General features: G+C 35.7%; 1 protein-coding gene across 1 annotated transcript in view; it reads left to right on the top strand.

Annotated features, from left to right (window-relative positions):
- The window catches only part of LRP1B (LDL receptor related protein 1B), a 1,366,825-nt gene that overhangs the window by 1,183,102 nt on the left and 168,446 nt on the right, over positions 1–15,277 (top strand). The window contains exon 68 of the mRNA XM_058664204.1: positions 336–455. Within this exon, the coding sequence (XP_058520187.1) occupies positions 336–455 (120 nt within the window). The remainder of the gene's footprint in view (positions 1–335; positions 456–15,277) is intronic.

Raw genomic sequence — 15,277 nt, 5'->3', positions numbered from 1 at the left:
AATGCCTAATATGCATTTTTAACTTATGTTCCAAAACACTCTGAAAGAATCTGAATTCTTCATTTCTGAGACTATATGCCTGTTACCTGTTTAAGAGTTCAAAAAAAAACTAGTGTTCATCCAGGTGTAATCACAGAAATGTTTGTCTTATTTATTTGTACTACTAAGGATGTGAACGTATATCATAGGTAAATAAAAGTTTAACATCCTCAGATGGAGAGCCCTATTAAAAAAAGAATGCGTTTTCAATACACTGTCTTCATCTGTGTAATAACATTTCTGTAAATTTCTATTCTTCTCCAAAGCCAATTTTTAATAGATGTTTTCCTCTTAAGCTGAAAACAGCTGTTCTCCAGACTATTTCCAATGTAAAACTACCAAGCATTGCATCTCCAAGCTGTGGGTCTGTGATGAGGATCCAGACTGTGCAGACGCCTCAGACGAAGCCAACTGTGGTGAGTGTTTGTAATGATAGACCACATCTGTTGCATTTGTAACATGGTCTGAGTGGCCATAGTGAAACTTGTTTGAATACAGTCCTCCTTTCTGATGTCTCACATCACAAGATTTCATCTCTGCAGGCAGAGCAAACTTAGATGAACTATTTACAAAAAGCGTGGAAGGGTAAGATGAAATAGCAAGTGCTTGTTAGTATAAGCCAATACTGTTTATGGAAGGCAGATCAAAAACGTAGCGTGATTGACCTTATAGCACAGTGTACTTGATAATAGCATGTACTAAATACAAACAAAACGAAATTGCTTTCATATTATTCTATTATCCATTTTTATTAAATATATGTATCAATTTATTATTTTATTTTAAAAGATGGTGATTAAGGGAAAACAAAGCATCTGTCTGATTAAATTACTGTGGTCATTTATTTGGTGTTGGTTTCAGAAATAATACTTCTAAAGTACAGTATTTTATTTCTGTTAAATTTTCCTTAACACTGCAGAGAAAGGGATGTATACTTGCTTTAATTCATTTTATTTTACTTTGAAAAATGTCAACAGTGATATGGAAGTGAAGAGGTGCTTGGTATATGCAATCAATTTTCCAACCGTTTATTAGTTTGGGCTCGTTGGCACAAGTACCAAGTGTTGAACATAAAAAGTGTGTTAACTAGTAGTTGACTGAGAAAAATTTCTTTGTTCAAACTAACTTGAGACTTCAGGTGCATTTGTCAGGTCTGTGCTAATTGCATTAGCTAAACCCCACACTCACTACACTCATCTAACTTTCTTGGGATGTAAAATGAGAAACCTACAGCTGATATAAAATTCCATTGTTATGAGGCAGCACTTAAGGGCTCCACATAAGATTCCTGGCAATAAAAATGTATCTTGAGGTTATTTATATAACAGTGCCCTTCCTGCAATCATGTCTTTGGAGCATGGAAGCGGTATGGCCTATCACAGCATTTTAAAACTTGTGTTTACCCTTTGTGTTAGTGGTCTTTGCAGTAATTCACAAAGCTTCAAACTGCATTCATCATCATTTACCACAGCAATCATGGGAGGTGTGTGCAGCACGGTTTGCATTACTGGATACTTGGTTCTCTTGAATTTTTGTTTACCAAAGCAAAGTAGAACAGTAACTTATTAACTCTGAATAATTTGTTGGTTGTGTTATTTCTATGTTTTTCAGTCCTCCACCTATTCCTTTTGGGGTATTGTCACTATTTTGGGATAGATTATTCAGTTCAACCAACAATTGCTATAATGACAGTTCCTAACCTTCATTAGATATTAATCATAAGGACCAGGATATATGTTATGTACTTTCCCATGATTTCCTTATATAACCACTGTATTATCCCTACTGTATAAGGAAAATGAGGCACAGAGAGGATACATAACTTGCCTGAAGCTCAAAAGCATCCAAGTTGTGACTGGATTTGGAACCTGAGTTCTAGGAACAAGTTTGCTTAACATTGAAACCTCTACTTTGAACTTTGCGAATACCGCATGAATACCTTTCATTATTTCTGTGCAGATAACAACATTTCAATATTGTTAGTAATGAAATTATACAGAGTTCTCTCACCCACATGTGAATTCCTCTGAGTTCTCCCTCTCCCTCTCTCTCTCTCTCTCTCTCTCTCTCTCTCTCTCTCTCTCTCTGTCTCTCTCTCTCTCTCTCTCTCACACACACACACACACACACAAAAGAATAGGAATTGTCATTTACTTGAATTAAGTTCAGTGTGGATTGTTATTATGGGAAGATGTGACTTAATAAAAGAAACTTTCTACATTATATCTTAATACAGCATTACGCAGTCCTTTTTTAAAGGCTGTAGGATGCTACATTTTCCCTTATTCAGTAAATAAACATTTGTCACATACATGTGCTAATTCTGTTAGTACCTGATGAAATACTTATTCTTTTTCTTCTTTTATTGATGATAAAGAAAAATAACGTATCTTCAACATTAATTAAGTTGACCATGCCAGAACATCTTGTCCAGTGGGGAGGATATTCATCTAAAAAATGGAATGTTTCATGATTCCACAGGTCTTATGTTTTCAGATTCTAGGCAAAGAGAGAGTAGACTGATGTTAAATGTTACTTGTGACTTGTCTGTTCTCTTTTACAAAACCTTAATTTGAAATACACTTGCATTTTGTTTCCTTCTGTACTTAGTCCACACACACAAAGAGGCTCGATTGGTTACGGCTTGGCCTTTTCCTTAATCTGGGTGTGTGTGTGTGTGTGTGTGTGTGTGTGTTTAAGATTAATTTTTATTGGACAGTCAGATATACAGAGAGGAGAGACAGAGAGGAAGATCTTCCATCTGATGATTCACTGCCCAAGCATCCACAACAGCTGGAGCTGAGCTGATTCAAACCCAGGAGCCAGGAACCTTTTTCAGGTCTCCAACGAGGGTGCAAGGTCCCAAGGCTTGTCCCAGGCCACAAGCAGGGAACTGGATGGGCAGTCAGAATTAGATCCGGCACCCATGTGGGATCCCAGGCGAGGCCCTTAGCTGCTAGGCTACTGAGTCGGGTCCAATCTGGGAGTGATTTGAGGAGACATTTACTCTAAAGTACCTGATCAGTTGTCAGGCTGTGACTGGTGAAGTTTGGCTGCTGTGGTTGACCAAGACACAGCTACTTGTTACATAACGATACTATTGACTAATTTGTGTTTCAGTTTGTTTACATACTGAAGTAGGTTGTATTAGCTACATAGAAATACAGGTACCTAAATATGGTAGTCCAAATTTAGTTGTGCAACTGTTACAGTTCTTTTAAAATTACTTTATTGAACCTGATTTTAAACTCTTTCAGAGAAAAACAAGTTTTATGAGTATGTATACTTTTATCAGATTGTAGATGCTGAGTGGTCTGTTCTGGCTGCTGCCCCATTTTTGCAGTCTTGAACAGGCATTCGATTTTGAGCCTTCACCGTAGCAAGGGAAATTCCTCAGTTGTGACAGCTCCAGGATATCATTTGAAAGTGCAACCTCAAATATTCTTCAGCTTCTGCCTACCGTTTTCCATTTTACCTAATTGTGAATGGAAGGATTTGAGAAACCTCTGCTTGGTGCATACCTACTTAGCATGCTACTCAGCTGAAATTTCCTGCAGTTTGATTCTTCTAATCTATTTCCAGATTCCAAGTTTTTTCATTATTTTTGCCCTGTCAGTTTTGTAATTTAGACCCTTAGTTCCTTTGATCATGCAAGTTCATTTGAAGCAGATGTGGCATTATCAAGAGACTGGAATTTGCTAATCCCAGAGTCAGTACTACATTAAATTATATTGAGGATGGATAACCTGGGAAGCAGCTGACAACAGAAGCTCCAATATTGAGGGCAATAGCTCCAGGAATATAACTCATAATATTAGGATGTAGTTATTTATACATTTAGTTATTTTGGAAATTTGTTCAGCTTACCTTGAAATAGCAGGTAGCACATATTTCTGTGTTTTCAAGGCAAGCCATTGGGGAATGTTCTGAAATCTTATTCACAAGGAAAATGTATTTAATTTTGAATCTTAAAAATGAAAACAAATACTAGGGAATCTATGTAGTATTTTTAATCAGTGTTCTCTGGATTTCAATGTACATTTCAAGTTTGTGTGCTATATTTTCACTAGCAAGCCAATTATATGAGCATCTTCAAGTTCTTCTACTTTCTGTGTAACTATGGCTTGCAGAGTAACTAGTGTGACAAGAAGACTATTGGGAAGATTGCTGGGAAACATATTTAAACATTATCACATATGGTACACTGTTGAAGCTGTTCAGAGGACTGGGATTCTGCGTTCATGTAGGAGTCAACAAATGAAAGCAGCCTTTTGCTCACAAGTTCCCTATAATTTTGCTGCTTTATGCTGAAATCTGCCAACACATTCTCTGGAACATTGCTGCTATATTCTGAGTCCTATAGTGCCACCTTTGCTATGAGAGTCAAGCATCATCTCTTATGGTCAGCATGCAGGGTTTGCTATTTCTGGCGTGCTTCATTCCGATCATCTTTCATTCCTGTTAACACAAGAAATCTCCCGCATGAAGAACCACAGAGAAGCACATGAAACTTTTTGTGACCCCCGTGTCTTGTAAGGAGCCAGGATTAGTGCTCCATGCTTCTCAGTATAACTGTCGCCAACTTTAATGTCCTTGAATTCCCCCTAAATTTTATTAGTTGTTTTTCCTAGAAGCACAACCTCTTCTCTGTATTGTTCCAATTTTAGTATATGTGCTGCTGAAGTGAGCACTAAAGGCTCTTCTCAAGATAAGCCCAAGACAATGTCTTCCCAGTATTTTTAATATGCCCTGGATCAATCAAGATATTAAAAAAGTTATATTTCTGCAAGGAAACAAAATATATTACTCTGATGATTTGAGGCCAAGCACAATAGGATCTCTCTCTCTTTTTTAAAGATTTATTTGTTCTTATTGGAAAGTTAAATTCACAGAGAGAAAGAGAGACAGACGGGAAGATCTTTTATCCACTGGCTCACTACCCAAGTGACCAGCAAGGTCAGACCTGAGCCAATCCAAAGCCAGGAACCCAGAGCCTCTTTGGTTCTCCCACATGGGTACAGGGACACAAGGCTTTAGGTCATCCTCAGTTGCTTTCCCAGACCACAAACAAGGAGCTGGATAAGAAGCAGGGCAACCAAGACTAGAACCAGCACCCATATAGGATTAGAGTGCATACGGTGCATGGAATGTGAGAACTTTAGCCACGAGGCTACTGTGCCGGGCCCAATAGAAACTGTTCTTTGTTAGAATGTTTTAGAATATTCAGTCGAGCCCTTGGATAAGATTAGGATGTTGTCTTCTATCAAATATGCAAAGAAATGAATTGCTGTGTGTAAATTATTAAGTACTCTGTGGAATGAATAAATTTAGTCTTTTTATAGCTTTCATACATTGATTTCAGCAACTTTCACTCGTGTCAAAGGATGTGCCTTGATTTGTTGAAGTTATTTTTTATTTCCTCTTAATAAGGGGGACTTGTGAGATAAAGATGTTGTTGCACAGAACTTAAAAGGAACCCTCATGATGAGTCATATTAAATAGTCTAGATGTGGACAGAGCTAGATGAACACTTGTGTGGTTGTGTAGTTGGAGAAAATTGCCAGCTTATATTGAGTTAGAGGTGTCAGTATATATTTGTTTACTCATTGTTTGTTGAAATATTAACTCTGTAACTCATATTTCAAATTCTCAAAATCTTGATATTAGTAATGATTATAAAAATAGTACCCACAAGAACTGTCTATAAGGAATTTTCTTTGTCTTAAAGTAAAATTGGCTAGAATAATAAGATTCAAGGTCACACTATAGAATAGAGAACAAATCTTTCCTGGGGGTGATTTCTCAATCATGGATTCTGTTATGTATGACAGTACTGCTGGTTTTCCCGGTCCTAGGTTCTAAGGTGGAGACTTATTCCTGGTATGTAAAAGCTTGTCATTTGATTTTTTTCAAGGATGTTTTACTGATACAGAGATAAAAATGAAGAAATATGAAGTTATACTGATAATCATTATTCAAAAAGTTCTGTTCTAAAAACTTCTTGGTTAATATTTAATCTTAAACTGTGTATCTTACTAAGATAGACATTGTTAATTTACATTTATATATGGTTTTTACTGATACATGTATATAATGCATAATCTGAGTTAATAAAAGCCACTGCGTACTTCTGCAATCATATTTTAGCAGACATTTTTGGTAACCAACACTGTCATTTTAAGTAGACAAATCATCATCAATTTTTAGCTGCTTAAAATCAATTCTTTAGGAATTGATTGTTGTAACAGTTATGAAATGCTGAGTGGCAGACCTGAGAATTCACTAGCAACATTTTGGAAATTTATTTTTAATGTTGTATATTATCCATTATATGACAAATTAATTTAGCTATTGGATGTATAGCATCTAACCTGTTTCAAATTGCTGCAGCCTTTTAAAAAAAGATTTTTATTTATTTATCTGAAGTTAGAGAGTGGGGGGAGAGAGAAAGATAATGAAAGAGAGAGAGGAAGAGAGAGAGAAATCATCTATCCACTGGTTTCCCCCCACGTGACTCTAACTGCAAAGGCTAGGTTAAGCCAATGGCCCCAAGCAAGGCCTTCATGTTAGTCTCCTACACAGATCATAGGAGTCAAAATGCTTAGGCCATCCTCTACTGCTTTTCATTAAGGAGGAGCTGCACTGGAAGTAGAGCAGATGGCACATGAACTGGCACCCATATGGAATGCTAGCATTACAGGTGGCAGCACTACTCCTTATGTCACAACTCTGGCTCTATGCTGAAGACATGTATAAAGTTTTAATCCAGTTACTTCTGTTGCCAGATAATTTCTACTGGAAAAAATATTTCAGATGACAGTATAACATAGGGCTTTAGAAACGTCATCCTGAAATTTGCATAACATTAAACATTTTAAGTCAAATGCTGTTTATCTTTTTTGATTAACTTCTGAATACCCAATATATAGCCATAAAAATCTCATGAATTACATAATCCAATTAATGTTAGTTTTTTAAAATAAGATTGACTTTTCATATAGTGATAACTATCTCTGTGTTAGGTACATCATAGGAACATTTATTAATGCTTGAAAAAATTCTCCATGCATGGTGGATTGTTATGTCAATTTGCGAGCAGTAATTCCACAAGTTCTGTGTGTGCACCCAAGAGCTATTGCTTTGCCAGCACCCTGTTCCACTATGATCACCGCTTTTCAAGAAGAGAATTCTTTGGAACAATTGACCATTTCTTCATATGTGTTTCTTGTAATATCCAAAAACACAATATCCATTTGATGAAATGTTAAAAATTTCATGGAAAATATAGTTCAGTATTAGTTCTATAATATTTGTTTCCAGGAACTTTTTGAAGAACACTTGTAGGCATGGGTTTGAAAGTATTTTGGTATCAAAGTAAATATGCCTTTGAATTCAATTTTCAATGAGCTTTAAGTATTCTGGGAAAATTGAAGATTCTGCAGTCAAATACATGTTATCTAGCTTTTAAAGAATCACAAGGGCGTAGAGATCTGCCTTGTTTATGTAGGTTTTGGTGTTTTTCATTCCTATCGGTAGTCAATTAGGGTATCTTCCCCCACCTCCATGTCACATTTACTACTCTTTTTTTTTTTTATTTTGGTGTTGTAGGCATTCCATCCTAATTTTTTTTATTTTGCATTTTACTAGTGATGAGTAATCCTAAGCATTTTTTTCTTGTGTTAGTTGACCACTGTATTTCATCATTTGACAGTTTGCTCAACTGAATTGTTGTTGTTGTTGTTGCTGTTGAGTTTCTTGAACTCATTGTATGTAGTGGACATTAGTACTATATCAGTTGCAGAGTTTTCAAATATCGTCTCCCATTCTATTGGCTACCTCTTCACATAGAGGATTCCCTTTTCAGTGAATACGTATAGTTCAGTGTAATCTATCTGTTTATGTTTGCTGTAATTACTTGTGCATCTGGGATCTATTCCAAAAAGGCTTCATATACTCCTAAATCTTGTACTGTGTCCTTGATATATTCTTCTAGTAATTTGATGGTATCAGGTTACAGATTTATATCCTTAGTATAGTTATTGTTGGTTTTTCATACATTGTTAAGTATGGGTCTTGTTTTATACTTCAGAACATATTTCTTCTCCTTCCAGTTACTTTCTTTTTTTGTTTTTGTTTGTTTGTTTGTTTTATTAATTGCATTGCATTATGTGACATGGTTTTATAGGTACTGCGATTCCCTCCACCCCTCTCCAAACCCTCCCCCCATGGTGGATTCCTCCACTTTGTTGCGTTACCACAGTTCAAGATCAGTTGAGATTCTTTCATTGCAAGCATATTCCTAGCGTAGAGTCCAGCATCTTATTGTCCGTATAAATTCAACGGCTTGTTGGGGAGACCATCTCTGGTCTGAAGGTAGAGCCGGCAGAGTATCATCCCTATGAAGTAAAAGCCCTGACATAACATCAGCAACAATTTATAATGTTATGAGTAACCAACATGTTAAAAAAATGCAAGTTCTTTACCACATGCTGTGACTCCAGTTACTTTCAATATGTGTACTATGTGTGAATCATTTTGGTGGCATGTAATTTTTCTGTTCAGTAAACATATGGATCTTAGGTTTTTTTGTTTTGCTTTGCTTTGCTGTTGTTGTTGTTTTTATCCATTAAGCTAGTGTATATATTTTGATCAGAAAGTTTAGGCTATTCCGGGATATTGTTGAAAATAACAACTTGGTCCTACCATTTTTCATAAACATTTTTATTCCTTGCTTTAGTTTATTTTGTGCTTTTATTTGGAGAATTTCTAGATTCGCATTATTTCATTGTAGTTATTCTTCTCTCTCTCTGTGTCACATGCTTAGCTATCATTTGTAAGAGTGAATGTGTAGTAGTACCTTCTTTCAGTTCCTGTATGTTATAGGAAGTCTTTATGTCACCAACATATTTAAATGAATGCTGTGCTGCATGCCTTATTCTCAGTTGTGAAGATTTCTATTGCACTTCCTGGTAGTGTTTAAAATATACAAAATTCTTCCCTTTTTAGCTACATGCTTAGAGTTAAGGCAGGGAATATAGTCATTATAACTGCATGCATTGTAGAAGTCATTTAAGACATTGTGATGTTGATTTAAAATTTTCATGCATCAGTGTCTTTGTTTTATTTGAAAGATAAAAGAAGAGAGAGAGAGATTCTCTGTCTTCTGCTTTTAAAGTGACTGCAAGAGCTAGGGGCACACAAAGAGGAATCTTGAAGCTGGCAACTCCATCTGGCCTTCCCTGGCCAAGGCAGGGACACAGTTACCGAAGCCATCACCCGCTGCTTCCCAGCATTCACATTGGTCAGAAACTGGAATTGAATGTGGAGCTGGGAATCAAACATAGGCACTCCTATACTGAATGTTTGCTAGCATCTTAACCCCATATCAAATGTCTGCCCTAAATGTTGCTAAAAATGATGTCTGCTTTGTGCAATTGTTCAAAAATTACTCTTGATTTTAGTGATCTAGTCACAGAATCAATTCTAGAATTAGTGTCATATTATTCTTATTAACTATAATAAATAGATAAGTCGATTAAAATATGAGTGGATATTGAGAAAGGAATGATTGTTTATCCTATGTTACTTCCTCTTCCTCTTTGGATGCTTTGGAAATGTTTTTTATAAAAGAAATTGATCAAAACTGTTTTTTTTTTAATTTACTAAAAAATTAAACAACGGATTCTTATTTGCTTTTCTTAATTTTAAAATTTTGGTGATTGACTCCTGAGCTCCAAAAATACAAAAATATTCTTTAAGATGATATTATCAAGACTTGGCACTAAAAGCTCAAATGTAAGAAATGAACAAGCTGAAAAATTCTAGTTAAAGTAGTTAAAGCCAAGGCATGTGACAGTTGGCAAAAGATATACCTATTACTCTTAATTGACTGTGATGATATTCTACCAGCTCTAACTTCGGACCAGAAATGGTCTCCCCAAGAAACTGTTCAACCCATCTGGACAATAAGTAGCTGGACTCTATGCTTGGTATATGTTTGCAAGGAAAGAATCTTGATTGAATTTGAACTGTAATACTACATCAAGGTGGAGGAATCCACCGGGGGAAGGGGAGGGGGAGAGGGAGGGGTGCGGGGATTCCCAGAGCCTATGAAACTGTCACATAATGCAAAATAATTAATAAAAAAAGATATACCTATTATTCAAGAGATTGTTGTGCTAGGTGATGGTGAGGAGGGAATGCTAACCTAAACTTCCAAAGATTTTTTTTTTTTTTTCGTGATTTTACATTTCAGAGCAGCAATTCATGTTTCCTGGTAGCGCAAAATCGTCTACATCCGCTGGTTTCAGTTTTTGGCTCAATGCTATGACTATGTAATTTTCAGCATTTTATGGACAGAGGAAAAGTGCTCACTAACTATGCTGTTGAAATAAGATGGAATTCTCTTGTAAATCGAAATAGATGCGAGTGCTGCAAATGTCAAGTACACAAAGTTCTTTATACCAGACCTACATTGTTATAAAGTTTATTAAATCTTCATATTCAAAGGTCAACAGGTTTCGACAACACAGGACCACATATGCTCTGTCCTTCTTAACAAACTAACACTAGCCAAAAAACATCCCATTAATACTAGATAAAATCCATATTCTAGAAAATTAAATGTTTGCTCATTTTTCCAATAGAAATTGCTAATAGGTTAGCACTTCCATGTGTACAGAAATAATGTAAGAATTCTCAAATATTTTGGCCACCTTCCTCATGAAATAATTCTACGTTTAGACCATCTGTCTGCATGAATTATATTTTCTGTTTGTTTATCAGGCTCGTATCTTTCCACTGAAGCCTTCCAAAATTATCTGCTTTGTTTACGTTGGGCAAGCAAAAAATATATAGCACTTGTAGCCAGAAAATATGATGACTACATCATTGTTTTCTGTTCCAGTATGCTTGGTTTTGCACTGCAATACTGCATTTTACTAAAAAGCATACACATCCAGAGTTGATAGTGCTGATCTGGGGCCAAATTCTATGGCCCACACTCAGTTGTAGGTGTTTTGTTTATATTCTGTCAGATCTTGTGCCCCCTTTTGTTTATCAACTGCCTCTATATTGTCATTTTCAAATGGTAGAAAGAAAGCTAAGATCGCCTTTACCAAGTTGTGAGTTCTAAAAGACTATTCTATCTTCTGTTCCATACTGTAGGATAATGTAAATATTTGAAATGTGTAAATAAAATAGATGTATGTTTCTTTGGCCCAGAAAAATATAAGAGATTTGCCCTTTAACTTTAGGGTACTCTTAATTTCCCTTTGTGTGTGTGTGGATGGTCATATGTATTTTCATTATTGTGTAAATATTGTCTTCCCTTTTGATTAATTCAGTGATTTTGGCTTTTTTCATGGCAAAATTGATCTAAATTATGAGAAGTTTTCAGTGTTCTAAGTTCAGACATACTCTGTAAGCCCTGTTTAATGGCCCAAAGCCTTGGAACCCTATTCTCAGGTGGGAGTGCCATCAGCTCTGGCCATTGCAGCGGCTACTGGAATAGTGAATCAGCGGATAAAGCTTCTTCCTCTCTGTTTCTCCTGTCTGTATTCTTGACTTTCCAATAAAAATCAATAAATCTTTTTTTTAAAGATTTATTTTTATTTTTTTATTACAAAGTCAGATATACTGAGAGGAGGAGAGATAGAGAGGAAGTGGAGCTGCCGGGATTAGAACCAGCGGCCATATGGGATCAAGGCGAGGACCTTAGCCACTAGGCCACACCGCCAAGCCCCAATAAATCTTTAAATAATAATATTTAAATGACAAGTAATTGTATAACTTTGTTTATATTATAAAATCTCCAGAAAAATCTTAACATTGCAATTCTGTGTATGTACTATATTGTGAATCCGATATGTTTAACACTTGTTTTTTCAAGGGTCCCTGATGTGGAGTACATCATATGTGCAACATTTTGGTTTGTTTTAAAGTTAATTATTTTTCTTTTTCATTAAATGAAATGATCATGAATATTGATAGGGCAAAGTGTGATATATGACATATATGTAAGTATTTAGTTATCAGATCAGGGAAATTTTTGTGTCTACTTCTTTTCATGCCATTGTAGTAGTCATAACCTTAAAACTTCTTCACTCAACTTTCTATAAGTTTGTTTTTTTATCACTTAATATACTATGAATCTGTTAGTATGAACTTTTGTCACCCTACTGTACTATGAAACATTATAAGTTGCAGATTCTTTTGATATGACTTTGCACACTCCCCAAAGTCCCCACCTTTTTTAAATTTAATATCACATTTATTTCTGATGCAGTGCTACTACTTTGTAATTTTTTAGGGATTTATTTATTTTTGTTGGAAAGGCAAATTTACAGAGAACAGATAGATCTTTCAACCACTGGTTCACTCCCTAAATGGCCACAATAGCCAAAACTGAGCCAATCCAAAGCCAGGAGCCAGGAGCTTCTCCCTGCTGTCCCATGTGCATGGAGCATTCCAAGAACCCGAGCCATCTTCCACTGTTTTCCCAGGCCACAAGCAGGGAGCTGGATCAGATGCAGAGTAGCCAGGACAGGAACCAGTGCCAGTATAGGATGTCGCGCTTAGAGCTAGAAGCTTATCCAGTGAAACCAGTGCTATTTTATTTTCTCTACATACTTACCAATGTTGAGATTTTTATAATTTTTCAATGTAATAAATATTCAGATACATTACATTTTAGTTCTAATTGTAATTTTTACTAAAGGTGCTGTACCTGATTTTACGTGCTTATCTGGAATCTGTAGATCTTTGATGAAGTGTAGAATCTGTTCGAGTTGTTTGCCCATTTTTTTTCTGAATTATTTTTGTGTTATTGAACATTCCACGTTGTTTTTATTCAACTTTTCCACGTTTTTTTTACAAATATTCCCTCACTGACTGTGCCTGTATTTTCACTCTTTTCTTCGTGCTTTACATGAATTTTCTAATCTTGTCTCAGTTTATTACTACTAGAGCTGAAAGGCTTTCTGAAGCATCTTTTCTGATCTAGGCTTTTATCTCTACAAACTTCCGCCTAAGATTACTAAAAGTTCACATTTAGACACTTTTAATTTCTGGATTCAGTTTTTATTTTTTCTCCTAATCCTGAATTACTTTGAAGTGTATGATTTTATACTTCCCAAATTATGACTAACCCAGGTATTTGTCACTGATTTAATTTGACTTAGGTCTAGAATTCATATTTTTAAAAGCTCTAATCCTTTTAATATAGCAGTGTTTGTTCCTGTCCTGGATATTTTTCACTGTCCATCTGTACTTTAAAAGTAGTTTTTCTGCTGTTGGGGTGTTGGAAATGCTATACTTTACATTAACATCAAGGTAGAAGATAGGGCTGTACACTCTGAGTCTTTGTTGTTTATGCATTTATATCAACATTTATTATAAAGCTGATACAAAATATCTGACTATAATTTTACATCTGTATTCTTTAAAATTTTACTAGTTTTTGGTTCATGTATTTTAAAACCCTTTGTGTGCCAATGCTTAGAATTGCTTTTATCCAAATGAAGCGACTCAATTTACCATTTTTGGAATGTTAGTATTGGAGTCTCCAAGTGTTTATTTTGTTTATTATTAACATACAATAGGATGCTACAGTAGGAGGCCAAAATCAGGAACAGGATGATAAGCAATATGTGATCTTCTGCTGAAACCTGAAGCCAGGCTTCAGCAGAGAAACGAGAAATATGGAGAAGAGAACTTAAAGCATCCCTGTGCTGTTGTTTAGGTAACTCCACCTCTTCCCCATATTGATTCCCATACGCACATTGCCTCACCCAAGCATTTTTTTTATCAGCTAGTTTACTTTGAGATGCAGTTTGCCTTCTGAAAATGTTGATGGTTTAGCGGCTTCAAACCAGCCAGGTTGAAGTAATAGAGGTAATGTCCCTTCTTTAATTTTACTCTAATTTGAGAGGCTTTGGCCCAGAAATTGAGCTGTGAAAATGAAAGATGAATTTGAAATTAAATCAGTTTGATTTAATTATCTTCACTGATAAAAGAAGTCTTCAATATAGAAGTGGTTTTATTTTTTCCATAGTTACTAATAAAAAATGGAATGGGCATGAGGAAATTTCAGGAAAAATATGAGCTATTTTTAAGAGAATATGAATACAACTTACTTGGGTTTAGGTATCTTTAGAAATGAGATTCCCTTTTTTATTAATAAACAGACAAAAACATTACAAAGTTTCTGAAAAAGAAGCAGCTTAATTATGTGCTAGCATCTCCTGCTGAGGTGGAGATGATGTTTTGCTTTATGTGGAACAAATAGCTTTGCAAATGACACTCTAACTAGCATGGCTCCTAGTATGTGAAGATCTGCCAAGAGCATGCAGTTTTAAGGTTTGTCTTTTTCCTTGAAAAATGTTTCTTAATGGTATGTGCAATTTTATTTCTGAAGTGGTGAGTGTCTCCTTGTTTAGATGCTTTTAGTTCAGAGGAAAGATTAGTCTGGCTGGGTAGTTGTGTGTCAGTCAGGGCAGGGAAGAACTGCCTTCCTCATTTCAGCGTAGCGTCTCAGCAGGCAGCCGCAGGGGTTCATACCCACAGCTTTTCTGTTGAAAACCTTGGTGCTGATTTGTTTCCTTGGGGATTTTTCTCTAAAGCAAATATGATTAAACATTGGCAGAGAAAAGAATACCAGTGTTACTGCATCTGACTTGTAGAAGTGTAAGACTGAAGATAAAGGATTAAGATGACATTTTTTTCTTTAGGTTTCCATATAATATCCTGGGGATGTCAGTCCAGTATTTTAGATCCACCATGGTAGATTTATGTGTGTTTATGTATAAATGTATTACATTTGTTTTCTCTAAAGCTAAAGCCAGGGAATCGCTCTACTATTGTCATATTAGCTACCAATAATTTGTTCAGGCTTCTCTCCCCTCCAGATGTATATATTTATTTATTATTTGTTTGAAGGCAGAGTGAGACTTTCCCAGAACAGATCTTCCACCTCCTTGTTGAATCCCCAGATGCCTGCAACAGAGAGAGCTTGGCCTGGTGGTAGCCAAGAACAAGGAACTCTGTCTTGGTATTTTATGTAGGTGAGTTGAGCAGGATCCAAGGAACTATGTGTCATATATACTTTATGCATGTAACCTGATGGCAGTTTTAGACATTTTTTTAAAGATTTATTCATTTTATTACAGCCAGATATACACAGAGGAGGAGAGACAGAGAGGAAGATCCGTCCAATGACTCACTCCCCAAGTGAGCTGCA

Source organism: Ochotona princeps, chromosome 5 (genome assembly GCF_030435755.1).
Source record: "Ochotona princeps isolate mOchPri1 chromosome 5, mOchPri1.hap1, whole genome shotgun sequence".
NCBI lineage: Eukaryota > Metazoa > Chordata > Mammalia > Lagomorpha > Ochotonidae > Ochotona > Ochotona princeps.
The sequence above is the reverse complement of the archived record's forward strand: the minus strand, read 5'-3'. Positions and strand labels throughout refer to the sequence as shown.